The sequence below is a fragment of the Peromyscus maniculatus genome, chromosome X, assembly GCF_049852395.1.
Source record: "Peromyscus maniculatus bairdii isolate BWxNUB_F1_BW_parent chromosome X, HU_Pman_BW_mat_3.1, whole genome shotgun sequence".
Classification (NCBI taxonomy): Eukaryota; Metazoa; Chordata; class Mammalia; order Rodentia; family Cricetidae; genus Peromyscus; species Peromyscus maniculatus.
In genome coordinates, this window is record NC_134875.1 from 77,504,982 (window position 1) to 77,532,351 (window position 27,370).

At 35.3% G+C, this 27,370-nt stretch overlaps 1 protein-coding gene across 1 annotated transcript in view; it reads left to right on the top strand.

Moving 5' to 3' along the window:
* Brwd3 (bromodomain and WD repeat domain containing 3) overlaps positions 1–27,370 on the top strand; it is a 109,653-nt gene that overhangs the window by 72,323 nt on the left and 9,960 nt on the right. The window contains exons 21-39 of the mRNA XM_006992318.4: positions 2,250–2,399; positions 3,322–3,398; positions 4,259–4,427; positions 5,941–6,054; positions 11,557–11,664; positions 13,906–14,030; positions 14,795–14,877; positions 15,647–15,758; positions 16,136–16,197; positions 16,301–16,456; positions 17,070–17,190; positions 18,286–18,411; positions 18,500–18,578; positions 20,631–20,687; positions 21,493–21,633; positions 22,584–22,655; positions 23,964–24,116; positions 26,152–26,315; positions 26,672–26,769. Of these exons, the coding sequence (XP_006992380.1) occupies positions 2,250–2,399; positions 3,322–3,398; positions 4,259–4,427; positions 5,941–6,054; positions 11,557–11,664; positions 13,906–14,030; positions 14,795–14,877; positions 15,647–15,758; positions 16,136–16,197; positions 16,301–16,456; positions 17,070–17,190; positions 18,286–18,411; positions 18,500–18,578; positions 20,631–20,687; positions 21,493–21,633; positions 22,584–22,655; positions 23,964–24,116; positions 26,152–26,315; positions 26,672–26,769 (2,167 nt within the window). The remainder of the gene's footprint in view (positions 1–2,249; positions 2,400–3,321; positions 3,399–4,258; positions 4,428–5,940; positions 6,055–11,556; positions 11,665–13,905; positions 14,031–14,794; positions 14,878–15,646; positions 15,759–16,135; positions 16,198–16,300; positions 16,457–17,069; positions 17,191–18,285; positions 18,412–18,499; positions 18,579–20,630; positions 20,688–21,492; positions 21,634–22,583; positions 22,656–23,963; positions 24,117–26,151; positions 26,316–26,671; positions 26,770–27,370) is intronic.

Genomic DNA, 27,370 nt, shown 5'->3' on the forward strand with positions numbered 1-27,370 from the left:
AATAAGCTTATTAATACTCCTCATTCACCAGTCAAAAGGCATCAAATGGAAACTATTTCTCCCCAGGTTACAACCACTCTGTCAAATATGGTTAATTGGAGACTCGGATGATTTTTCAGTGTTTAAAGGAAAGCTAAGCAATGTATCCTGAATTCTAATTATTTTTTCAATATCAATGAACAAAATTAGGGGTAATTATCATAAATACCTCAAAATATTTGTACGTGATTTTGATACCTGCTTTAAATTTGTATATTGTGGGGTTTTTTTTTAGTTTTTAAAATCTCTAATACAAATCTAATCCATGGTTTCTTTTGTTTTGCTTATTTGCCAATTGTCAGTTTAGACTAGTTAGACTATAAGCATTTAGGTATTTAGGCCAGTATTTAGACATTTTCATATACGTTGAAGATGAAAGAAGCCAGACATGGTGGTGCTTATCTCTAATCCCAAAATTTGGGGGCTGAAGTAGAAAGATAATGAGAGTTTGAGGTCACTCTGGATAACATAGTAACATTTACATGTAAGAAAAAGAAAGTGGCCCTTCAAGATTATAAGAGTTTTAAACTTACTCCCAATGACATATTAAGGCTGTAGCTTTGCTGTGTGATATTATCAACAATAATGTTTTATACTTATATATATTAAATATTGTAGAAAGGTAGATATTACATTACATTTTACTTGTTAAAATTAAGTACCTTTTATTAATAGTCTCCTGGTGTAACCCTGGCTAGCCTGGAAGCTCTGGTTAGCCTAGACCTTGCTTTATAGACCTGGCTGGCCTTGAACTCAAATAGATTCACCTGCCTTTGTCTCCTGAGCACTGGGATCAAATGCATGTGCCATCAAGCTGGGCCCCTAATGAAGTATGTTTTAAACCCATATACTGAATTGATATTCTGCCAGCTCTGGGTTAGAATATCAGCTGAACTGCCTGTTACTAAAATTGTCTGTTTTACATTGTTCACAAAGAGCAGAACTAACGTGAGATAGAAGAAGTTGAGTTCCTTGCTTGTTATCTGATTGCATACTTCTGTGCTCAGAAATTGAATTTTTTCGTTTTGGTTTTGGTTTTTGAGGCAGAGTCTTTCTATATAGCCTCTGCTGGCCTAGGAATTACTATGTAGACCATGCTAACCTTGAACACAATGCTCCTTCTGCTTCTTGACTCTTGAATGCTGGAAATACAGGCATGTGCCATCATGCCAGGCAAGACCTGACAATGCTTTATAAGGGATTTATGTTCAGGGTTAAAGATGACAGCATGTGATGCAGGGCTCTGCAGCTGGCTGGAATCTCACTATTTTTGTTGTTGTTACTGTTTTTGAGACCATGTCTCATATAGCCCAGGTTTGCCTTGAACATTGTAATTGAAAATGACATTGAACTCCTGAAGTCCATATCTTCTTACTTCAGACTCCTACCTCCATTCACAGGTTTGGGGAGTATAAGTATATGCTACATATCTGATTTGAATACTTTTTATATGTGGATTACTTTGAGTCTTTCATCTTCTATACTTACATAATCTAAAGTTTATTTTATGTCTATTGATTCTCTCTTGGCATTTTTCTACAAGGAAGATGTGCTAAATTGCTTCTAAAAATTATTTTTCTGGGGCCAGAGAGATGGCTCAATAGTTAAGAGCACTGGCTGCTCTTCCAGAGTGCCCAGGTTTGATTATTTGTACTCATGCTCACAATCATTTGTAGTGCCCATTTGAGGGCAACCAATGAATGCTCTTTGTGGCTTCCATGGGCACAAGGCATGAATGTGATATACAAACATGTATGGAGGTAAAACACCCATATACATGAAATGAAAAATAAATATGGTCAGGGTCTCACTCTGTAGCCTAGGCGGGCCATGAACTTATTGTATTCCTTTTGCTTCAGTTTTCCGAGTGCTGGGATTACAAGTGCCCACAGCCATGTAAAGCTGTGTTAAATTGATTTAAAGATCTTTAATAATCCTTAAGAATCTTAAGAATGCTAATCTGGAATGAAAGAAATATAAATGATTAAATCTAATTAGTCATGTTAATGCTTTAACAGACTTTCTTATATTTCTTTTAAATAAATAAAATACATTTAAGGATTACATTAAATATAACATGGTTGTTTATTCCTCGTATGGTAATTGTGAATAATGTGCCATCTATAAACTCTAAAAGGGCAAATTCTTGTAACCTAGATATTCAGTTTTGTATTCCTTCTTTTCAAATACATTTTCCTTCTCTTTTACAGAATGATTATCAGCCCAGCTGTGGACGGTCTTTACGGAGAACACAGCGCAAGCGTCAGCATACTTATCTAACACGGTCCAACATAGAACATAATTCACAGACATCATCTCAGACTTCAGGTGTACAAGAAGATTCAGACAGCTCCTCAGAGGTTAGTTAGAGCTGTTGTTATTTATTTAATGTAAATGTTGTTGTTTTCTCTTTTATACCATTCATTCAAGTTTACTTTTGAAAGTCACTTGAATAGAAAATTGAGGTTTACTCATTAATAAGGCGCTTACACGGATTTGGATATCCCAAATTGATTGTCTTTCCTTAATTCAACCTAAATCCTAACTTCTTCCTAAGATACTATCTTGGCAAGAGTATAGTATATGCCAGAAAAAGTTTGTCTCTGTGACAGTGAGATAAGATAGTGACAGGAAATCTTCTTGGAAATGGAAAGAAATAAGACATAAATAATAGAAATAAGGCCAACAGTCGCAGAAGTGATTCACTCTGTAATTGGCTTGTACATCCATTTTATTTTATTTTATTACCAACTACCTATTCTGGAAGTCATTGAGTGTTGATTTATCTCAGACCTATCATGCCAGTGAACAAAGAGTATGGCAGTTCTTTTCTTCTTGTTCCTCTGTTCCCCGATCCTATTGTTCTTTTTACAACTCTATTTTTTAGGTGCACATTGACATTATATAGTACTTTCTTTCTTCTGTTATTCATGGTTCTTAAAGTAATATTTCCTTTTTTCTCCATGAATATCTTGACCTTAAAAGTATACTCACATAATATTTTTAAAACTTCTTAGTATTTAAGAAGGCTATAAGTATTTTGAGATTTGAACAGTTTTTTAAAGAAATAAAAATGTTTTATATCAATAAACAGTATAATACCAGACCTTGTAATATAGCCAGTAGGTTTGTTTGTAAATTTGAGATCTATGTCAAAAATAATTATGTGCATTTGAACTAGAATGTTTGATGAAGTAATGAAGTGTTATAAATCAAATAGTTTTTTCTGTATTACACCAGCTGCTCCGAACATGTGTCTGAATTGCTGTCTCTTTTCTCTAGGAAGACGAAACTATTGGTACAAGTGATGCTTCCGTGGAAGACCCTGTGATTGAGTGGCAAAGTGAAAGTTCCTCCAGGTACATTTAATTGACCCCAAATTAGTCAACATTTCATATGAAGTTACGATTTTGTAGGAATTTGATAAAGCCATAGATAAAATAGTATCATGTAATAGAAAAAGTTCTGAGTTTGAAACCTATGTACCATTTATTTCTTCATGACTCCAGGACTTTCTCTGGATAGAGCTATAGAGGTTTGTTTCCTTTATTTATAAAATAAGCTTTTTTAAGATTTATGATTCTGGCCGGGCGTTGGTGGCGCACGCCTTTAATCCCAGCACTCGGGAGGCAGAGGCAGGCGGATCTCTGTGAGTTCGAGGCCAGCCTGGGCTACCAAGTGAGTTCCAGGAAAGGCGCAAAGCTACACAGAGAAACCCTGTCTCGAAAAACCAAAAAAAAAAAAAAAAAAAAAAAAAAAAAAAAAAAAAAAAAAGATTTATGATTCTGCTTCTTTGCAGTTTTGTGTAATTATTTCAGGTTTTGGTCTTTTGAGATAGAGTATTATTATGTAACTCTGGCTGTCCTTGGACTCACTATGTAGACCAAGCTGGCCTCAAACTCACAGCAATCCTGCCTGCCTTTGGGATTAAAGGCATGCACCACCATTCCCAGCTTTTATTTCAGTTTTAAAACTGTATCTCTTTCATCATTTCAGCAATAGGCTTGATTATGTTTATTTTTAGGCTGTTTTGTGTTTCCAACAGGGATTTTAAATCCTGTTATAGTAAATTAAGTGTTTTTATTCAAGAAGCATTTCATTAAAGTAAAATAGTGATCAAAATTCTGTATTTTCTTCCTTCTTTTTCAGTCCTTCTCATGTAAGTGCTCTTCGATAACGAAATGATCACTTTTCCATTATAATTTTGATTTATTTACAGTGATTCATCAAGTGAATATTCCGATTGGACAGCAGATGCTGGGATAAATTTGCAGCCTCCCAAAAGACAAACGAGACAGGCAACACAGAAAATATACAGCAGCTCCGAAGATGAAAATGTGAAGTCTTTGGAAGAGAGGCAGAAGAAACCTAAACAGACTAGAAAGAAGGTTTGTAATATAGAAATTGTTTATATTTGCCATGGTTTTCCTTTTTGCCTTTGATATTTGAATATTTAACAGTGACGTGCTTTTTCTCTAAAAATTACATAGTCTTATAAGCCAATTAAATAAAATTTTAATTGACTTGAAAGAATTATTTTTAATTTCTTATTATCAAAGGTAACAGTTAAATGTCATCATTATAATATGTTATTAAACTAGAACATTGACCATTGCTGTTAAAATGTAGCAGAGTTGCACAAGAATAAGCCATTAATAATATAAAATGATTATTCTTGTCATTACCCAATTATAAATTTGTATTCCTATATACATTTTACTCATAGAATAGAAGAGTTTGATGAATTTGTATTTTATTTTACCCCATTATCCTTCCTTTCCACCACCATAATTTAATTTGGGGGACATAATACTTGAATCTACATAGTTCTTTGAATTTGATAGTTTAAGTTTACATGTTAATGTTGTGACAAGAATATGCTGTTTCTTTTCTTTTTTTTCTTTTTTTTTTTTTTTTTGGTTTTTCGAGACAGGGTTTCTCTGTGTAGTTTTGCACCTTTCCTGGAACTCACTCTGCAGACCAGGCTGGCCTTGAACTCACAGAGATCCGCCTGCCTCTGCCTCCCGAGTGCTGGGATTAAAGTTGTGCGCCACCACCGCCCGGCTGAATATGCTGTTTCTATACTTTCTATTTTAAAAGAATTGGAATTGGTGTTCTCTAGAACACCAGAAAAAAAAATCTGTGTATCTAAATGGAAAATGGCTGATTCCATTAATATGAGCTCTGCAAATTCTTCTTATACAAAATTTAAAAGACATTAATAAACTAATATAATAATCTTCTTAGTATTCGTAAATACCACTACTAGGGTTTGAACCTACTGCTTCACACACTACCACTGAGGTATATATACCAGCTCTTTTATGTACTTTTTCATTTTTTAGACAGAATCCCAAGTTGCTCGGGCTGGACTTGCACATTCTTCTGTCCCAGCTTCCTGAATATCTGGGATTACAGACTTGCAATATCTGCTCCATCTTATTATTTTTTTTTTTTTGGTTTTTCGAGACAGGGTTTCCCTGTGTAGCTTTGTGCCTTTCCTGGGACTCACTTGGTAGCCCAGGCTGGCCTTGAACTCACAGAGATCCACCTGGCTCTGCCTCCCGAGTGCTGGGATTAAAGGCGTGCGCCACTACCACCGGACCATCTTATATTCTTAATAGTCACTACTGTATTACTATTGTTTGAGTTGCTGTGGTCTAGAAACATGAAGAGGAAAAAAATGTGTTATTTTTAGATGGTAATATAATGTCAAGCTAATATCTGGGATCCGTTCCTGTTGGATATGTTTAAAAATTAAGTATTTTCAATGTGAATTAAACATGCTATTTTAAATAATTTTTTTCCTGTGTTTTTCATACTACTATTCATGAGTTTGTACTTATGAACTATTGTTATAAATATTGTAATTGGGTTTTTTTTTAATTTGTTTTGTTTCAGAAAGGGGGACTTGTTTCTATGGCAGGCGAACCCAATGAAGAATGGTTTGCCCCTCAATGGATCTTGGATACCATACCACGGCGTTCTCCATTCGTACCACAGATGGGAGATGAGGTACTTGTTGCCCAATAAAAATCCTTTTGCTTCAAGAACACTGCTGGGCTGGAGAGATGGCTCAGCAGTTAAGAGCACTGACTGTTCTTCCAGAGGACCTAGGTTTGATTCCCAGCAACCCACATGGCAGCTCACAACCATCTGTGACTCCAGTTCCAAAGAATCTAATGCCCTCTTTTGGCCATGGTGGGCACCAGGCATACACCTGGTGCACAGACATTCACGCAGGCACATAAAGTAAAATAAAGAAACAATAACAGAAAAAAATTCTTTTTAAGAAAAGAAACAATTAACATTGCCATGCAGTGGTGGCACACGCCTTTAATCCCAGCACTTGGGAAGCAGAGGCAGGCGGATCTCTGTGAGTTTGAAGACAGCCTGATCTACAGAATGAGTGCCAGGACAGTCAGGACTGTTACAGAGAGAAACCCTGTCTCGAAAAACCAAAACAACAAACAAACAAAAGAATAATTAACATTATTCAATCTTGGTGTCTTATATTGGTTTTCATTTTTAACTTGATTTCTTATTGAGTGTATGTGCATAGTTGAGGGAACACAAGCTACAGAGCACAGATGGAAGGAAGGAGAGGACAGCTCTGTGGAATCATTGCTCTTTCTTCCTTTTACATGGGTTCCAGGAATTCAAGTCAGGTCACACAACTTGCGCAGCAAGTGCTTTTAATGACTGAACCATCTTGCCCGCTCCAGGAAATTCATATTGTAATTCTGTTGTAACTATATATGTACTCTTTGTGTCTTTGGTCAACTGTGTATTTCTTTTTTCTTTTTTCTTTTTTTTTTTTTTTTTTGGTTTTTCGAGACAGGGTTTCTCTGTGTAGCTTTGCGCCTTTCCTGGAACTCACTTGGTAGCCCAGGCTGGCCTCGAACTCACAGAGATCCGCCTGCCTCTGCCTCCCGAGTGCTGGGATTAAAGGCGTGCGCCACCACTGCCCGGCTCTGTGTATTTCTTGAGGAACATGACTCAAAGTAATTAATTTTGCATCCTTCGTTAGGGGTCTGATATTATGGAGTCAACATAGTAGATGCTAGGTTAACATGGAGTTAAATTTATCTATGGTTGATTTTTAAAGTTATGAAAAGAGTTGATTTTAATTGTAATTTTGTAGAAATGAGTGGTACTTTGAGTCCTCATTCAAGAACTAATACTGATAGAAAGTATGCTAAGGTAGGTATGTCTAATCCAGAAGATCTATGAATGTGGTCCAACCCATTTGTATATAATATTACACTGCAAGATCAAAAAGTTGAATCCCTGTGCTAAAGAATAGTTACTGAATCTGTGATTGAAGAAACGCAGATACTCATTTATAATTAGGCATAGAAAAATCTAATATAATATTATCCAGTAGAAACTTTTAGTATCTTAGTGAAATTATGGTTACCTTGGAATGTCCTTCCTCTAGTTTAGACTGGTTTGTCTGATGCATTGACTGACCAAATATTTAAGCCTTTTTTGTGTGTGCTGGGGATTGAACCCAGGGCTGATCCATACTAGGCACTTGTACCATTCTGTTGTACTCTCAGCCCCTGCACACCATTTTTGATTCAGAATTAACCATAGGAATGTGAAATTGTCATTTCAATAAGCAACAGAAAAAGAAAACAAGTAAATAATGAGACCAAATACAAATTTGACCTAATTTTCTCTTAAAGAGATCTTGTAGCAGAGACAGCTATCAAATAACATTATGAATAAGCTATCTTTTGCTTATTTTGTTTAGGCATTATTAAAATGTTCCCTTTTGGTGTATGTTGGACTTTTGGTTATTGCTTGTTTACATTACTATGCTAATAAGTTTCTGATGATTAATGCTGTGTTATAAAACTTAAAAAGCCTTAAAATTTTTGACAAAACTGAAATCATAATTTATTATATTTAATGCCTATTTGGAGACATATGAGGTCTGTGGTAAAGTTGAATTAATTGTAGAGGACTTCATGGAAGAAAATAAGCCTCTGTATCCTCTGTATACTTCTAAAGTCTGATGAGACCCTTCTCTCCACTTCATGACCATGTCTGTCAGTTCATGCCTTGATGGAATCACTGTCCTTGTGTTTTATTAAACTGATTGCATCATATGCTTCAAGCTTATGTATTAGGCTATGACAGTTCTTTGGAGGAATGGAGAACTATTGTAGTGAATCCAACAGTTACATAGCAATTTGAGGATGTTTTTTAAAAGATCTCATAAAGGCACAAATGTCTTAATTACAGCATTACTTAGTACTTTGTCTAGCTGTTAAGGCCTTGTTATTTTGCTTAGAATAACCCTACTGATAAGTGATTGTTTCTCAAAATGCTTCTTAAAGGTCTAACTCAAATGCCAAATTCTGGTTTGACTATACCTACTCATACTTCTGTATGAGTTTTCATACCTATGTTATGTGTGTGATTGTGTATGTGTTATACTACTTTCCCTTTAAAGGAAAATATTATATTTTAATACCTTATGATAGCATCTAGTACTTTGTGCTATTTTGTCAATATTGAGTATTAAAGTGAATATATAGTAATGTCCTTAGTTTGCATTTTAACTCCTATGATTTTTTTTGGGGGGGCGGGGGGTTCGAGACAGGATTTCTCTGTAGCTTTGGTGCCTGTCCTGGACTATCTCTGTAGACCAGGCTGGCCTCGAACTCACAGAGATCCACCTGTCTCTGCCTCCCGAGTGCTGGGATTACAGGCGTGCATCACCACCACTAGGCTCCTATGATTTTTATTTACTAATATTTAAATATTTTCAATTTCTATGTAGGTTTTTTGTTTTTTTGGTTTTTTTTTTTTTTTTTTTTTTTTTTTTTTTTTTTTTTTTTTAAAGATAGGGTCTTTCTGTGTAGCCCTGGTTGTACTGGAACTCTCTTTGTAGATCAGGCTGGCCTCAAACTAACAGAGATCCATTTACCTCTTCCTTCAGAGTGCTGAGATTAAAGGCATGCACCACCACTGCCCCACTCTTTATGTAGGTTTTGATTGATAGAGTATGCTCATGTATTTTTTTGGCTTTATATAATAGGAATTTATTCTCCCAAACCATTTTGAAAGGTAAAAATATTATAATGTGGCCTTGGCAGAACTGTGTTCTCTCCCAAATCTTTAAGGCTGAATCCTTCCCCACCTCCCCTACCTTTTGGTAGTTCTCAGAATTATTGGTGTTTGTCAACACGTGGCCCCAGTACTTCAGTTTCTATCCTACCTTCATGAGGAAGTCTTCCCTCTAATTCTCTCGGCATCCTGCTTTCTATCTTCTCATCTGTACAGTCATTTAGGGTGTACATACATCTGCAGTGCACTCACACACTCTTAAATTGATTATATCTCCAAAGATAGTATTTTCCAAGTAAGGTCACAGTCACAAGTGTACGTGTGTCTGTGTGCCTGTGTGTGTTTGGGTACAGTGTTCACCTGCATTTGAGAATTGAGAACTGAAAACTTAGGAGCATTTCATTGAAGGCAAGGAGAAGGGAACTTGCCTTACTTAAGTGCCACCACTGTGGCAGTAAGACCAAGGGGTCCAGAGGGGACCTAGGGCTCCTTCATTCTCAGACAGTAATGTCAGCAGCATACCTAAATTAACCGCAATGCTGTGTCCACAGTCTGATGCCTCCTTTATGTGCTCACTTGATAGCATTTGTGATTGGGAAATACCCTTTTGCCTTCTTCATATATAACTTACAGTAGGAGTTCTGTCTTACAGGAATGCTATGAGGATTGGTTAGCGTACTGTATGTGAAACAGTCTCTTACATGAGAGCAAATAGAAAGAGTAGCTTTTATTACCATTTGACCATTGCTACATGGTATAAAGTATTTGAGGCATGTCACAGTGTGTCTTATTTACAGATGAGATGGCAGATGTAGACGAATTGCTAAATGGTCTCATTAAATAAAAAATACAGAGCCAGATATAGGGGTAAAAACCTGAGAGATCAGGGAAATAGGAAAAGCCACAAGCTAACCTCACCTCAACAGCTCTGTAGCTTCCAAAAGAGAGCTACTTCCTGTCTACCTATGCCTAGAGACCTTGCTGTTCTGCCATCTGATTTGCCTTCTCTGTCTAGCAACATCACTTCCTCTTCCTGCCTAGCTCTATTACTTCCTGTGTGTCTGTACAGACCTCCAGACCTCCATGGTTAACCAGTGTTGGAATTTAAGGCCTGTGCCATGCCTGGCTCTGTTCCCAGTGTGGCTTTAAACTCAGATCTAGACAGATACCTGCCTGCCAAGTGATAGGATTAAAGGTGTGTGTTACCATTCATTGCCTGACTTCTGTATAATGGCTGGCATTTTCCTCTGATCCCTCAGATAAATTTTATTGGGGGACACAGTATATTGGGGGACATAGTACATCACCACAGGCAGAGAATTAGAAAGGTAATCAACTTGCCCAGACTTGCATATAATTAGATGTTAGAATCACAGCATATTGGTACAGAACTTTCAGAACCACAGCATCTCATGCTTTTATGAGAACTGGTCTACAGGACTCAACTAAAGATGAGAAATTGAATTCCTTGGGTTATCTTGCTCATACCTCATTGTGTATTTTAAACTCTCCTAATATGGTATTTCATGTTACCTTATTCTATTTGTTTATATCTGTCAACATTCTGAAACCACTGAGGAAAAGAAACTTTCCTCAATAAATGTAGACAGTAGTAGTAAATACCATCTTTTAAGAAACTGAAATGTCTTACCAAACGCTTGAATTCCTTCTGTGCCCAGCTAGTGCTGACATAAACTCTTGCAACAGAACACTGTCAATTTGTCTTCATATCAATACTGTATGCAGTCGTTTTCCCAGGCGCTTCACACTGAAGAGAAAAGAAATCATGGCTGTGCACAAAACTGGTTGCATTTCCAAGAATTGTTTAAGCTTATAAGTAGCATTCTAAATAGCTACAATTGAAATTATCATTGACTGTAATAGCTTTCCCTATGGCACTCTCATGAATGCTTGGCTTGGGTTGATTCCCCCACTCTTCATCGCCTGCATCTTCGTGCCCCAGTTCTCCTCTTGTACCCTTCCACTTTTAGCCCGTTCTACTTTAATGTCACAGGTGTTCTATTGCCCTCCCCTCCCCTGACCTTGAAACCTCGTTTTCCCCCTCATAGACCTCTCTTTTCTTCAGTTGACTTTTGCAGCTGCTTGGGAGGGTTTGGGGATTAAGTTGCTTTAAGCTTCTTTTTTCTTCTCAGTTTCATGGGTATTTTGATGGTATTTATTGTATTTGCAAAATTAATTAATTGAGGCATGGTATTTTGTAGACTGGATAATATATAGTTCTTAAAATTTGTGCATTGTGAAACTTGGCACAGGGTTAGATAGACATGAGTGTTGAATGAACTTCATTTGACCAGGGAAAGTTTTTAAAAGTTGTAATTATTTTATGTAAATGGAAGAGGATGTTTAGACAGTATATATTGGGAAGTGTAGAGTTAAAATAAATATGACTGTGTAATACATTGTTTTCTGTTTTAGCTTATTTATTTTAGGCAAGGACATGAAGCATATGTGAGAGCTGTAAGGAAATCAAAAATATATAGTGTTAATTTACAAAAACAGCCATGGAACAAAATGGATCTCAGGGTGAGTTTGCCTAATGGACTAGAATATAATCAAAGGGTTTGCGGATTAAGTTGCTTTAAGCTTTTTTCTTCTCAGTTTCATGGGTATTTTGATGGTATTTATTGTATTTGCAAAATTAATTGAGGCATGGTATTTTGTAGACTGGATAATATGTAGTTCTTAAAATTTGTATGCTAGGATATAGTGATTTATACCTATGATCCCAGTTCTTGGGAAGCTGAAGCAGAATTGCTGAGAAGTGAAGCCAGTATGAACTACATGGCGAATTCCAAACCTTCCTAGGCTATAGTGTGAGACTCAGTATCAGAGAAAACAAACTGGAACACTATTTTCAAAAAACATTTTATAGGGTTAGAGAGATGGCTCAGTGGTTAAAAGCACTTGCTGAGAACCTGGATTCAGTTCCCAGCACCCACATGGCGGCTCATAACCATCTGTAACTACAGTTCCAGGGGATCTGAGGCACCGGGCACTCACATGGTATTTGTACATACGTGCAAGCAAAGCAATCATACACATAAAATAAATCATTAAACAATTCTTATGCTGTGTATTATCTTATTTGTCCTACTTTCTGTAAGCTTTGGGTCCTCATGTTGTTACCATTTCTCAACTACAGTAAAGCAGATATTCCTTAGTTTAAATAGTTTCCCTATCAGCAATTGAGTACATTCCAGAGTAAACTCTGTGTACTACAGACATTCTCAAGGTTCTGGTAGTTTTTAGATAGGTTAAATAACATAAACCACAAGAAACGTAAAGACTTGTATTCTGTGGAATCATCTCTGTTGATGTAATACCCACATTGCTTTATAACATCAACTAAAACAGAGTTATTACTGTTGAGGAATTTTGTCATTTATTCTTTCTCATACATAAAATATGTATAGGTAGGCATAAGTATGTATTCCTATTTGAGTTTTATTTTTTTTCTGACTTAGAGAAAAACAAAGGGCAGATTTTGTATGGAAAATTAAGAGTTGCTGTTTGTTTATCTTGAAGATAAAAGATATTCAAGTAGATATTTAGACATTTGCAGATAAAATATTAATGTTTTAAGGTGTTAAAATATCCTGTCAAATCATGATCATGATCATCTCTATTGCCTGCTCATCTATTTAGAATCAGATGAGAATTGAGTACTCTTCTAGAACTAAGGGAATGGATAAGATTTAATAATGTCTTATTTCTAATCACAGCTCTGTGGTTCTAGGAAATTATTCAGGGATAGTATGTGTAAGATATAAGAGCATGGGATTTGGAATAAGACTGAATTTCAGCCCTAGCTCTCCTATATGCTGATGTATATTATATCCAGGAAGATTATTTTTTTTTCTTATTTCTTAAATGTGATCAGTAAACTGTAAGATTGTGACATAATGCTCTGTCTAAAAATCTGTCATCTCAAATGTACATATAAATCTGTATGATTATTTATTAATTTTGCTAATAGGGTGGGTGTTTTTTTTAACTAGACAGTATCACAGTCCCCGTAAAGTTCGATATTTTTTAGTAATTTTTCTAATTTTTGAGATTATAATATAATTACATCATTTCCCCTTCTCTTCTTATCAAACCCTGCTGTGTACCCCCTTGCTCTCTTTCAAATTTCTGACCCCTTTCTTTAATTGCTGTGAATATATATATATGTGTGTATATATATACATATATATGTATGTATGTATATACAGTCTGCTCAGTTTGTATGTTATATGTGTATATTTCAGGGCTGACCATTTGGAATTAGAGGTATCCTATGTGCACATAATTGATGTGCTCTTCCTTGAGAAGACTATTTCTCCCACTCTTAATTGCCTGTAGTTCTTTTTCCAGGGTTGAGGGCTGTTCAATAATATTAAGGTTCAACTTAATGTAGTTCCTACCATTTGATGAATAGTCACATGATTTTTTGATTCAACAAGTTATAGTGGTTTTTTTGTATATATTTAACATTCATAAAGAAAGAGGCCAGCAGTTTGAAAGTGGGAGGGACTTGGGAGGGGCTGAGGGAAGAAGAAAAAGGGGAGGAATTAGTGAATTAAATTTTAATTAAAAATGAAAAAATAGAAGTAAAACACCTTTAAATAAAAAAGACCTTCATAGTTGCAACTGTTACTATATTAGACACTAAATAACATTTTAGTACTCAGAGAATTCTTAAATTATTCAGGTAATAATGAAATGTATTAATAAAAGGTAGTCATTTATAGAAAAATAATGTGTTGATGCTTCCATGAATAGGAGCAAGAATTTGTTAAGATTGTAGGAATCAAATATGAGGTTGGACCACCCACGCTCTGCTGCTTGAAACTTGCATTTTTGGACCCCATTTCAGGCAAAATGACTGGAGAGTCTTTTTCTATTAAGTAAGTAGTTGTTTCTGATTCTATGTTTGTTTGTATGGCTTTTAATACATTGTTACTAATGTATTTAATATTCAATTCAGAGCTCAAAAGCACTGGGAGGGGAAATACTGTAGCACTTCTATGTAGTTTGGAATTCCAAAGATCTGAGTTTAGTTCTTGGTTTGTTGCTCTGTATAATGTATGATATGAATGGATGAAAACTGATCCCATGAGCAAAGCAGGTTCCTTAATCTGCTCATATAAAATGGACATGCCTAAATGCTGACACTTTCTTTAGAATTGTAGGAAATCAGACAGATGTTTATATAGTATGTTTGAAACATAGTAGTTGGTGTTGTTTTTGTTAATAATAATAGAGATAATAAGTACATAACTATTTGTGGGATTTAAATTTAAAATTGAAGGGAATGAAAAAAAATATAAATTCATATTTTTTTTGAGGCAGGATCTCATTTTGCAGCCCTGGCTAGTCTTGCAGTTTCAAGATCCACCTGCCTCTGCTTTCCAAGTGCCAAGGGTAATGGTGTGTGCCACCACACCTGCTGATCCATTTTTTTTTTTAATTTTGATGATCTTCATATTAAATTTTTAAAGCCTTTATTCATAACTTTATTATTTAAGTAAAGGCATTTTTGGAAACCATGGAGTTTACAAAATTTTGCTTAATGACCTCTTTGTCAAATATTTATCCTTGGAAATGGAGCAAGTGATAAATACTATTTTATTACAGTATTAAGCGCTACTGTGCTTTATTTTCTGTGTAGGTATCATGACATGCCAGATGTCATTGATTTCCTTGTGTTACATCAGTTTTATAATGAAGCCAAAGAAAGGAACTGGCAGATTGGTAAGTATAAATTGTCACTCATAATTACTAAGCTTGAAGTACAGTATTAACCCTGGTTTAACAAAAGGAAGTTAGTTTAACATTTAACTGAACAAAGAAGTCAAATTTATAAGGCGAACAAATACATTAAACATAATGTCAAGTAACTGAATTTTTTTTACAAACAGTTCACCCTTGTACCTCATTTCACACTATATGGTTTTACTTGCCTATGTCCAGTTGTAATTTAAAGATATAAAATGGAAAATATCAAAAATAATAACTCAAAATTTTTTTTTCCTCATTCTGCTTACTATAATGCATTCTTGCACCATCACATTCCTTTTTACCTGGGATACCAGTTTTTCCAGCAAACATGCTGAACCCACCTTTACTTCTCAGCTGTGTCTTCCCAATGCTCTGGATATTATAGTGCTTAAATTCCAGTACTTAATTATGTCATAGCCTAATATGTGGCAATGCCTACATTATTCACCGCACTTCATCTCACTGTACCAGCTCCCATAACCACAAAAAGAAAGGGTGAATATAATACAATAGACTACTTTCAGAAAAACCATAGCACAAGCTTTTATTACATTATATTATATTTTAATTGTTGTTTTATTATAACATACAACTTCTAATCTCTTACTATGCCAGATTTATCAAATTGACCATAGTTGTGTGTGAAAATGCTAAACACAAGCTACTTCTGTATTCAAAACTATGGAAGCATTTGAGTGGGAACAGTGCTCATTTTGTTTTAATTTTCTTAAATTCCTTACAGGTGATAGATTCCGCAGTATAATAGATGATGCCTGGTGGTTTGGAACTGTGGAAAGTCAGCAACCTTTTCAGCCAGAATATCCTGATAGCTCTTTCCAGTGTTACAGTGTTCAGTAAGTATAGCTCATTTGTGACTCTGATAAATACTAAGTGTCCTACAATATCAATTTTTTCACCTGAAATTCGTTTTCCAAATAGATCATTGTAGTCTTTCCTGTGGATTAATTTTAGATATATTCTTGATTACAGCATCAGCAAAGAAGCAAGGCTACTCTAAAAGAGTGGGCTTCTGTCTTCTTAGCTTTCTATTGGTGTAGCATATTTTCTCTGTCAGTGGCTTATTACTATCTTTATATAAGCAGAGTTGTACTGTCCTGAGTACTATGTTGCTTTTTTCTAAATTTCAACCTCAAGAAATCATGCAAATTGTGTTACTGCATGAAAGGCAATGCTTGGGAATCTGATTTGCATCTTCTTCTTTTGTTGATAGCTGGGACAATAATGAAAGAGAAAAGATGAGCCCCTGGGATATGGAGCCAATTCCAGAAGGAAGTAAATATACCTTTAAAAATTAACTATAATTCTTGGGAAAGCAAAATGCCAGCAGTCTGATGTGGGAAGCTAATTGTTTTGTAATTTTTTATTTTGTACCTAGCTGCTTTTCCAGATGAAGTTGGTGCTGGTGTTCCTGTGTCCCAGGAAGAACTGACCGCTTTGCTCTACAAACCCCAGGAAGGAGAGTGGGGGGCTCATTCCAGAGATGAGGAATGTGAACGAGTTATTCAGGGCATCAACCACCTTCTTTCCCTGGGTATGGGGAATGAAAACATAGTAGGAAAAGAATGGATGGGGAGCTTGGAAAACCAGCAGGATTTTAAGTTCGACACAAAGAAATATTGTTTATCACAGTATACTTTACATTTAATTCAACAAGCACAATGATTTTGGTTTAATGTTAACATTTTATGTTTTTGGCTGAAGTAGTTACTAATAAAACTTTTTCATCACTCTGGGGGCCAATAGTGAAGGCAGGCATGTAAGTCTCTTTTTCTTTCTTGAGTCATTTTGGCTCTCTAGCTATTTCCTGAGCCTGACTTTGGAAGGGTTCCTTGGTAAAGACAGTGGGTGAGTAATGTATTTTACCCACATTGATAGCTATATTTTCTAAAATATATCACTGGGAGAAGTTCGGCATTTATTCAGGAAAGACATGAAAAACTGAAATTTGGCATATTTCTCATTTAATTTTGTTGCATTTTATCTAATTTGAACAATATATCATGCATGATTCAAAGATACTATGTCCAAAGAAGAAGTGACATTAATTTATATAATTAGGTATATTGCACTATGTGAATAGTCATTGACAAGAAATGCTGTTCTCTTTAATAGCTGGGTTGGGTTTTTTTTGGTGATTTTTGTAGATTTTGCCAGCCCCTTTGCTGTTCCAGTGGATCTCAGTGCCTACCCCTTGTATTGTACTGTAGTTGCTTATCCAACTGACCTCAATACCATCAGACAAAGACTTGAAAACCGCTTCTACAGGTTTGTTTTCTTTTATACTTTATTACAGAAGTCGTAGTTTTATGTTTCTTGTGCCTTTTTAAGATCTGTTTTTTTTATGTCTGATATAGTCATCCAAAAACATGCTCCTAGCATTATCCTTACATTTTATCATACTAGCAGACTAAAAATCTATATGGAAAAGAAGACAGAGTGGAGAATATAAGTAGCACAATTGTATGAAACACAAAAACTACAGTAAATTTGTTTATTAAATGCAGATTAGGTAGTCATCTAATGTATCATGATCAAGATGCTACAGAGATAATGCAGCACATTTAAAATCCTCCTTGGGGAATTAAATAATGGCTAAATTTAATTGCTATATATATAAATAGACCGAGTTATTTGTTCTTTATTTTAGCTTAGGAGAAAAATTATTATAAAAAGGTTTTGGAGGTCGGTTCTTGGTGCTTTGCTCAGCTGTGCCCACTTTACACTAACTGCAGTACTCCGTGAGCTAGTTAGTCTGCCTCTGGTACTGGAGAAAATGGTGGAGTTTATAAAATTGGTATTATTTCATTTGGTAACATGTCAGACATAACTAGATGGAAATGTGTTATTTTTCACACTAAAGTTCCTTCCCTTTCTCTCTTTCTTTCTCTCTCTCTCTTTCCTTCCTTCCTTCCTTCCTTCCTTCCTTCCTTCCTTCCTTCCTTCCTTCCTTCCTTCCTTCCTTCCTTCCTTCCTTCCTTTCTCCTTTTCCTTAAACTACACATGATTTTTTGATTCACCAGTGAACTTTTGGGTTGGTTTTTATTTATTTTGATGTGTGGGGGCGTGGCATCACACCTGTGGCACCACACACATATGGAGGTCAGAGTACAACTTTCATGAATTGGTTCTCTCCTTCTACTGTGGGATCTTGAATGTTGGGATCAGGTTTTCAAGGTATCCACTGAACCGTGTTGATGTTTTAAACATGCATAAGTCACACAATATATATGTATCACATACATGTATTGAAATACCTTTGACATACCATGATAAAATGACTAATAGTCTAATAATGCATATTCTAGGCATATAATTCAGATGTATGAGGCCAAGACTAACAGGATTCTTTTTATTTCATAGGAGAATATCAGCATTAATGTGGGAGGTACGCTATATTGAGCATAATGCTAGGACTTTCAATGAGCCAGATAGTCCTATAGTTAAAGCAGCCAAGATTGTGACTGATGTCTTACTTCGATTTATTGGGTAAGATGTGCTGTTATCTTCTACAGAGACTAACATTCTATTTTTTAAATATTGGAATGTATTTTGCCTTACTTATCTTGTTTCTTAGGGATCAAAGCTGTACTGATATTTTGGATACTTACAAGAAAGTTAAAGCAGAAGAACTAAACAGCAGTGATGCAGAGGAGGTACGGACCACAGCTTGATGATTATGACTGTTTCTTTTCTGGTATTTGGGGCACAGTAAATATTAGTATATACTGTAATTGATTATGAATAGTGAAAATTTTAGGAAGGTAGCTGAATATCTGAATCTTTTATATTAACATCTTGTGACCTGTATTCAGATGATATGTACCGAAATTTAATGATGTGCTATCTACAAGGTATTGTCAGAGATAGGTCCATTTATATAATGAACAATCAACAACTGGTTTCTAGCCCTTAAAAAATAAGACAAAGCACTTGCATTTAATTTTATTTGGTGAGTTTCTTGTGTTTTTTGTCTTTTTCTTTGCATTCAATATTTTAAAAGAATGTTTACTTAGAGCAAGGCAGTAGTGGTACACGCCTATGACCCCAGCACTCGGGAGGCAGAGGCAGATAGATCTCTGAGTTCTATGGTCTACCTGATTTACAGAGAGAGTTCCAGGACAGCTAGGGCTACTCAGAGAAACCCTGTCTCGAAAAAACAAAAACTGTTCAGTTGATGCTAATTTTAGTAATGATTTTATTTCAATATTATATGTAAAATAGGAAAAGATCTTTAAATTATGCATTTCAAAGTCTAAATGTTTAGTAGATGCATGGAGTTGCTACCTCATTCCTTTTTGGAAGTTTTAAATACAGTCAATCTTTTCTGAATGATGTAGAATTAATCCTCTCAGCAAGACCATCATGTACCACTAGCTAATTCAGAATGTTTAGTAGAAAACAGTTCATCCCAGAGATAATATAAAAAATTCAAATATGTTAGATCCTATTGGAGAGCCATAAGATACTTTTCATGTTTATTTTGTTGTAGCTAGTCTTTCTTGTCAGACTTTCTTTGGACCACCAGCTCCCAAATAATGACATGGAGACTTATTATTGATTACGAAAGCTTGGCCTTTTGCTTAGGCTTGTTCCCAACTAGCTGTTATAACTTAAAATAACCTGTTTCTATTAATCTATGTTCTGCCACATGGCTCTTTACCTCTCCTCCATTCTGTATGACTGACTCCCTCCATGTCTCACTGGCATCTTTTCTCCTGCCTCTTGCAGCGCCAGATTCTAACCGAGTTCCTCTCTCTGCCCAGAAGTCCCGCCATTCAGCTCTTTATTAAACCAATTATAAGGCACCTTAGGCAGAGACACATCTTTACAATATACAAAAAAATTATCCCACAACATTTTGTTTGCATCATTCATCTTTAAAATGGTGAATCTCATGTGATACTTTCCTGGTAAAAATTTATCTGACTATAAAATCATGTATTTTAATATACCTAAATGCTATTTATGTAAGTATATGGAAAATGTAATATACTGGTTAGATATTAACCTATTAAAAATTCAAGCAAAATTGTTTATTCTTTCTTATATTTTTTCTAACCATTAACATAAATATATTTTAATTTAGGATTTGATATAATAAGAATTTCTCCACAAACTCGCACTGTTTTGCTTAGACTAGAAATTTAAGGTAAAGTTTTAACAGCTTGATTTAATTGGAAAGTAATATCAATAAATCCTGATCTCATTTCTCCTATGTATTGTGTAGTTATTTTGCCCTTTACCAGTGGTGCCTAGGTCTTGACTTTGGGTTGACAGACTTATCTCTCAGAGACACAGTTAACTGAATTAGGACAAATTTATAATTCCCTAGGGAAAATGCACTAATTCTTGAAATGGCAATGTTTAATTGGGAATATTTCCCAATTCTGGTATATCAGATGAATGAGTCAAATAGAATAAGGTGTTTTTTTTTAATACCCACACTTACTTGACTACAGAGTTGACCTTTTTCCTCATTTCCTGTTCTAGTTTAAAGGGAAAGCCTTTTCAGTTCTTCTCCCAGTGTATTTTCTAACCTGTACACAGCGTACTGCCAAAGTTTGAAGTGAATCTCCCTTCTACGTTTGCTCTGCTGTCTGCTCCAGTGAAGGAAAGTTAGCTGTCATTGACTTTGCCATTCACTTGTGGCCGTGCATTTGCTTCTAATGTAACTTAGCAGCTCTCACTTTCCTCTTTTCATTTAGGATACAGAAATGGTTGATTTAGATTCGGATGGTCCTGGAACTTCATCTGGAAGAAGGGTGAGTAAATCAGTGACTTGCTGAGAACAAAAAAAAACATTTCCAGGTTTCCTCAGTCACGAGATGCCAAAGTCTTACCCCAATCTTTGAGAGTAGCTGGACTCCTGGAAGTAAATACATAGATTACACATGATGTAGGTTTATTAGAGCAGTGGGTCAGGATGTACAGCCCATTTACAGGAAAAAAAGACAGCGAGGGCTGGATGAAACCATACAGGTTCCCATATGTCCTCCCTCTCCTATGAGGGCCGTGCAGCACATTCTTCCCGCAACAATCAAAACAGAAAAACATGTGTGTGATTAGTGACTCAGTTACCAAGAATTTTACTAGTGACTGCTGCTAGTGGAGGCAACTTCTGACTAAGGCATACCTTCATCCCAGATTCCCACAAGAGAAGCAGGCACTCTGCACAGATTAAGTTGTATATACTGTTTAAATAAACAGTCTTTACAATTCAAGAAACAGTTCAGGCTCCCCAATACTGGCCACAGGCCAACATTTGAAGTCAAGGGGAGTGGGGAAACATTTACTTGTCTGTACTTTATTTGCATTTTTGGTTTTTTTTTAAAAGAAAATTCAGAATACTAGACTTATTGGCATTTGCTTTGGTTTATTTTTTGCTAGACAGAATGATGCTTTAAACTAAGAAACATAAGTAGTAGCTGTTGTGTCTTATACAGGGGACTGCCATGCAAATGACAGATACATTACCTCAGCTGGTTGGAGTTTGACTTGGATAATATTAGGCTTTTATGAGAAAATCAAGGGATGGTTATGGAAAAATTAATTCTGTTAAATTTGTAGGCCAAATGCCGAGGCAGAAAACAGTCCTTCAAGTCTAATCCTGATGCTTGGAAAAAACAATGCAAAGAACTACTGAGCCTTATTTATGAACGTGAAGACTCAGAGCCATTTCGACAGCCAGGAGATCCTCATTCCAACCCAGTAAGCTTACCATTGTTTAAATAATTGCCAACAGGATGATTTCCCATTATTTATCCAAGCTACTATCTATCTATGAACAATTTCCTTTTAGTCATAACTTTTGAAAAGAGTTATCATGGACTTAGTATGTAAATTATACAGTTTCTAAAAGAAACTTGAATCAGCCGGAGGTGGTGGCACATGCCTTTAATCCTAGGCAGAGGCAGGTGGATAACTGGGAGTTTTAGGGTAGCCTGGTGTTCACAGAGATCCAGGCTAGCCAGGACTGAATAGTGAGACCCTGTCTAAAAGAAAACAAACAAAAAAAAAACCTTTTCTTTCCTTTCATGCTTTAATTTATTTGTTTAGTATAGTCTACAAACTTGTAATGACACCTTTACACACTATAGACTTAATAATATGTCAGACCTGTTTAATTTATAGTAAATTTGTTATCAGAATAGCTACTTAGAGTAATCCATATGCCAACATTACTTTTCAACAAAGATAACATTATGACAATTTAGATTATAGAATTAGTTTTTACTTTTAGACAGGGTCTAACTGTCTACTCCAGGTTGGATGGGACTACTGTGTCCTAAGCTGACATTGTGCTTCCCAAATGCTAGGATTAAAGGCATGCACTGCTCTGCCCTGTGGCTAGGATTTCTTTTTGTACATATATGACAACTCCATATAGTGTAGACACTTGAGAACATCGTGTGTATGTCTTGGAAAGAAAAGGAAGTTAACAATATTACAGTCAACTAAGTTTGACTTGTTTGTAGGAAGTTTGAGGAGGACACATTAGGCTTGTGTTTTTCAAAGCAGAGTATGGTGAATACAGAATTCTTTCAAGTAAAATATCATTTTGATCTGTGGATTTTTGAGCCTTGACTTACAGTTTTGTTGCAAATCTTGATACTCTGGAGCGGTGATGTGGAAGCCTGCTGTGTTCTTTCTCCTGACAGGCTCAACAACAGCAAGAAGGAGAACCCTCAGCATCAGCTCTTCCAGACAGACAAGACCCATCTCATTCTGAGGTAGGCTTAGACTGGTTTTGTGGTGTTCCATTTGAAATTTTTCACACTGTGGGCAAATTTTGTGCAATTTACTCAATTTGCCTTTCAATTCAACTTAGTTTCTTTTTTAAGTTTGTTCATTTTTTTTCTGGTCATTTTAATTTTTTTATTTTGGTTTTGGAATCAACATGTGTTCCCAGCTGTTCTTCATGACATCATATAGTTGTTTATTTGGAAATACAGGTAGAAAGCCATGCGGCAAAGCGGAGAACATTCAGTGTACTGTATTAGGTCTGTAGCACAGATTAGCTAATTCCCACTTGGGTCTCCTTAAATAGTCAGCTGAGTAATCTCAGTTTTTGTCTTATTACACATGTTCTAACATTATTCCTTATGAAAATACTAGTGCTTTATAAAACATAACCTTTTGGAATATACTTTTGGTGTTTTTTTAACTTAAGGAAATCTATTTAAAGCAATTGTTTTTCATACTTTGGAAAACATTTTCTCTTCCTTATAATACCTTTTTTCTGTTACTTTTTTCCTCTTTTCACTTTCTTCTTAGATGAAAATGTGGTAGTTCTACTTCTTAATATTCCAAGTAGCATGAGTGAGTGAATACTTACTATGTATTTTACTCAAATTCATGAATTCATGGTAGGAGGAAATATAAGTCTGTTTCAGATATATCATATACGACAGCCCTAGGAAAAACATAACTAGACAAAAGACTTAAGTTAAAATGGATTTTTTTCTTTCTCCTAATTAAAATCAAACTAAGCTCTGAATCAGTGAGACTGGCGACTAGAGATGAAATTAAAAAAAAAATCACATTGGTTAAAGATCCAAAAGGAAGCCAAATGTGATGGTGCAGAAGTAGAACCCTAGAACTTGGGAGGCTGAGATGGGAGAATCACGAGTTTAAAGGCAGCTTCCACTGCATAGAGAGACAGAGAAGAGGGCCAGCGAGCACAAACATGGCCAGTTAACTTTGACTTTAGTGACTGCTTATGTGAAATCTCATAACTCAGAATCCTGGAAATGTGTAGGTAGTTTGTACAGTGGAACTATTCAGTTATACCTGAATAATCCTGTCATCTGTCATTAGAGCCAGTGACTTTGACTTTTCTCTTCTAACTCTTTAAATTCCTAGTTTTTTTCAGAAACCTAAAAAGGAGTTGGTTTGGGAGTGGGAATAAGTAGTTGGTAGACAAGTTAGTGTTTGTGTCAAGATAACTTGCATCAGTGGGTAATGTAATTCTCAGTGCTATTTTATTTAGAATTGTTTTGTAATTTGAGTATTTAAATGTAACACATTATTATTTGTAGGATTATCAAGATGTTATAGACACACCTATGGACTTCAGCACTGTGAAAGAAACTTTGGAATCAGGAAATTATGATAGTCCTCTGGAATTTTATAAAGATGTTCGCCAAATATTCAGCAACTCCAAAGCTTATACTTCTAATAAAAAGTCAAGGGTATGAAACTAATATTAAATGGGCAGTTATGTATTTCAGGCAGTTTTCCTTCCACAGTTTTTAAGATTTGTAAACAAGTATATTCTACTATTTTGACACAGTTACTGAAGTTTCATTCTCAGTATCTTTTCTGAATTCTGGATTTTTTCAAGGCATATGTAAATATACTTTCAGAATAACTATTCTGAAATTAAGCAGCTTTTTCTTTCTCTTACCTTACTTTTCTTTATTCTTTAATGATAATTACATCTGCCAGAGAAAAGACAAAGAAAGAAAAGTTAGTAATTTAAATACTCAAATCTCCAGGAAACGAACTGATAAATATAGAGGTAGTTGACAATATTAATTTATATGAAGTGTTTTAATTAGCTCTTAATATGGATATTCCCATTGCTATATCACAAGTAGCAATTCCTATTGGGAAGTTACAACTTTATTCATACTCACATTAAATAAATCCCCTATGTGTTGTCAAAACTGCAAATATCCCAAGAACAAGAAATAGTCACAGTAATATTTATCTTTTGGAGTCACTAGTGTCCAATTAACTGTTAAATTAGTTACATGGTAGGTGTATATCTACCTGTTTCAACTACTTTATATACAGTCAATTTCACCAATTTCTCTAGGTGTAATTCTTTTTACATTTGCTTTTCCTCTTTCATCATAACTTTTAGAGTAATACAGTCTCTGTAGAAAGTTTGGAAAATATGGAAAACTATTTTAAAAATCAAACTTGAACACATTTTTATTTATAGTTAATATTTATTGTGCTTACTTCTAGGCCTATCTATACTAATACTTAACATTCATATGCTTTTAAAACTTTAGGTTTCATGTTTCAAGTTATTGTTATATATGTATTATGACTTTAAAAATAATTTTTATTAATTATTTGAGAATTTCATACATTTTTTTTAGTATAATCACTTATTACCCGTCCTACCCAATGTTGAGATTACTTTCTTCTTTTAATTCATTTCTCATCAAGCCAATTTGTTTTGCCCAGACAGTCTGGCAATTGGGGCTTGTTCTGGTGTGTGTCAGACCTTGTTCTGGTCAGCCAACCAGGGGCTCACAGTGTTTAAAAAAAAAAAAAAAAACACGACTTTCCTTCTCCCAGCATCCATTAAATGCTCTAAATCCTCCGCCAGCGGTAGGATTACATGTCACCCTTCCTGCCCTCTTAAGCTGGAATTTTTGTCTGTCTGGACCTTGTGCAGGTCTTGTGCATGCTTTCCCATTCTCTGTGCATCTGTCCTGCTTTGTCTGCCAAGCACTGTTCCCTTGAAGTCATCCACCACCTCTGGCTCTTACAGTCTTTCTGCCCTCTCTTCTGTGAAGATCCCTGAGCCCTGGGCTGAGATATGAAAGTCTTACTGGGGCTGAGCACTTTACCCTTTGTTTTCTGCACATTGACCAATTGTGGGTCTCAATGTTAAGTGCCATTTTCTACAGAGAGAAAGTTTCTCTGATGAGGGTTGAGAGATGATCTGATCTATATTATGACTGTTTAAAATGAGGTTATATGATCATTTCATGGTTTATTGGGATTTTGTTAGTTTTGTTTTTTACTAGTATCCAAACTTGGAGTCTTGAAAACTAATTTCCCACTTTGCACAAATAATGACTGTAGCCAGTGTCTTTAACGTCATTGAATATGCTTATCGTGGGTGCACAGTCCCCTGATGGTTCCCTACAACACATTCTCAGAGGTAAAATTATTAGCCAAAGGATAGGTGTATCTTTAAAGTTTGATGGTACATATTTTAAATTGTCTCATAGAATATTGTTTCAGTGAAAATTCCCTCTTATGTGAGGATTTTTTCTGTCTTTCACAGCACCAAATATTATCTTTTAAAGTTTTTATTATTTTTAATACATGAAAATGACATCTTAATTCCTCAAGAATTTTTCAAATAGATAGTATGTGTTTTTCATCTGCAATGATGTTCATATTGGTCCAGATATGTTCATGCTTTTCTCATAACTAAAGGTAACTGCTAAAACAAGGCTGTACTTTCTACCTTTCCAGATCTATAGCATGACGCTGAGATTGTCTGCCTTATTTGAAAGTCACATTAAAAATATCATCTCTGAATATAAGTCAGCAATCCAAAGTCAGAAGAGGAGAAGGCCACGGTACAGAAAGCGCCTGAGAAGCAGCAGCAGCTCATTATCTAGCAGCAGAGCTCCTAGGTATATTATATTGATGTGGCATTTTATGTTTCAAAGCATTTTGTATGTGTTACCTCATCTGCAAAAGTTTATGAATAAATTCAGGATGTCTCAAGAATTCTTGTTCCTGTGGAAAAATGGAGTTTGTAAACCAAAGTATTGTTTATGTGGATTTCACTATGCCTTTAAATTTTTATTATTTATTTTATTAAGTGATTGAAGCTTAACTTTGTCAGATCACCTATTTTAGACATTTCACTTGAATTTTAGGAAGTTGCCATTTTGGTCACCTTAAGAATCTTGTGTCATGTTATTTATCATAATTGAGTTACTAACAGAAAAAAAATGGTCATAATTATATATATTTTTATTTACAGTCCGAAAGGGAAACAGAAGCAAATGAAGTTACAGCCTAAAAATGACCAGAATACCTCAGTGTCTTATGCCAGGACTAGTTCTCCTTTTTCTTCTCCTGGTAAATATATATTTGGTTTTTGTGCTCTACAGTTTGATGCTGATTAAAGAATATAGAAGTGCTATCACTGTTTATAGTGCAAAGAGCAATAGATTTGGATTTAGAAAAATTACATTTTAATCATTATTCTACTTGCTAGTTGTATGGCCCTCCACTAAGATACTAGGTAAAGTGATTTGGTTTCTTTGTTTGACTACGTGATATTTTTCAAATTCATTTCTAAAAAATTTATTGTGTGTTTATAAGTATTTTGCCTATATGTACATTTGTACACCATCTGTGTGCCTGGTACCCGCAGAGGCCAGAAGAGAATGTCAGATCCCCTGAAACTGGAATTACAGATGGTTATGAGCAACCATGTGGGTGCTGGGAATCTACTTTGGATCCTATGGAAGAATAGCCAATACTCTTAAATGCTGAGCCATCTCTCTCTGGTACCCAACTAGATGAATCTAAATGTCCTTTTGCAAGTTCTGTAACTGTATGATTTTTGCTATCCATATATTTGTCAACATAAGACTTGAAGGTAAAATATGTGATGGAGGTGTTTCCTTGGGTGGTTTTTTGACATTCTGTGTTTGAAAGTTTAGTGATGATAAAT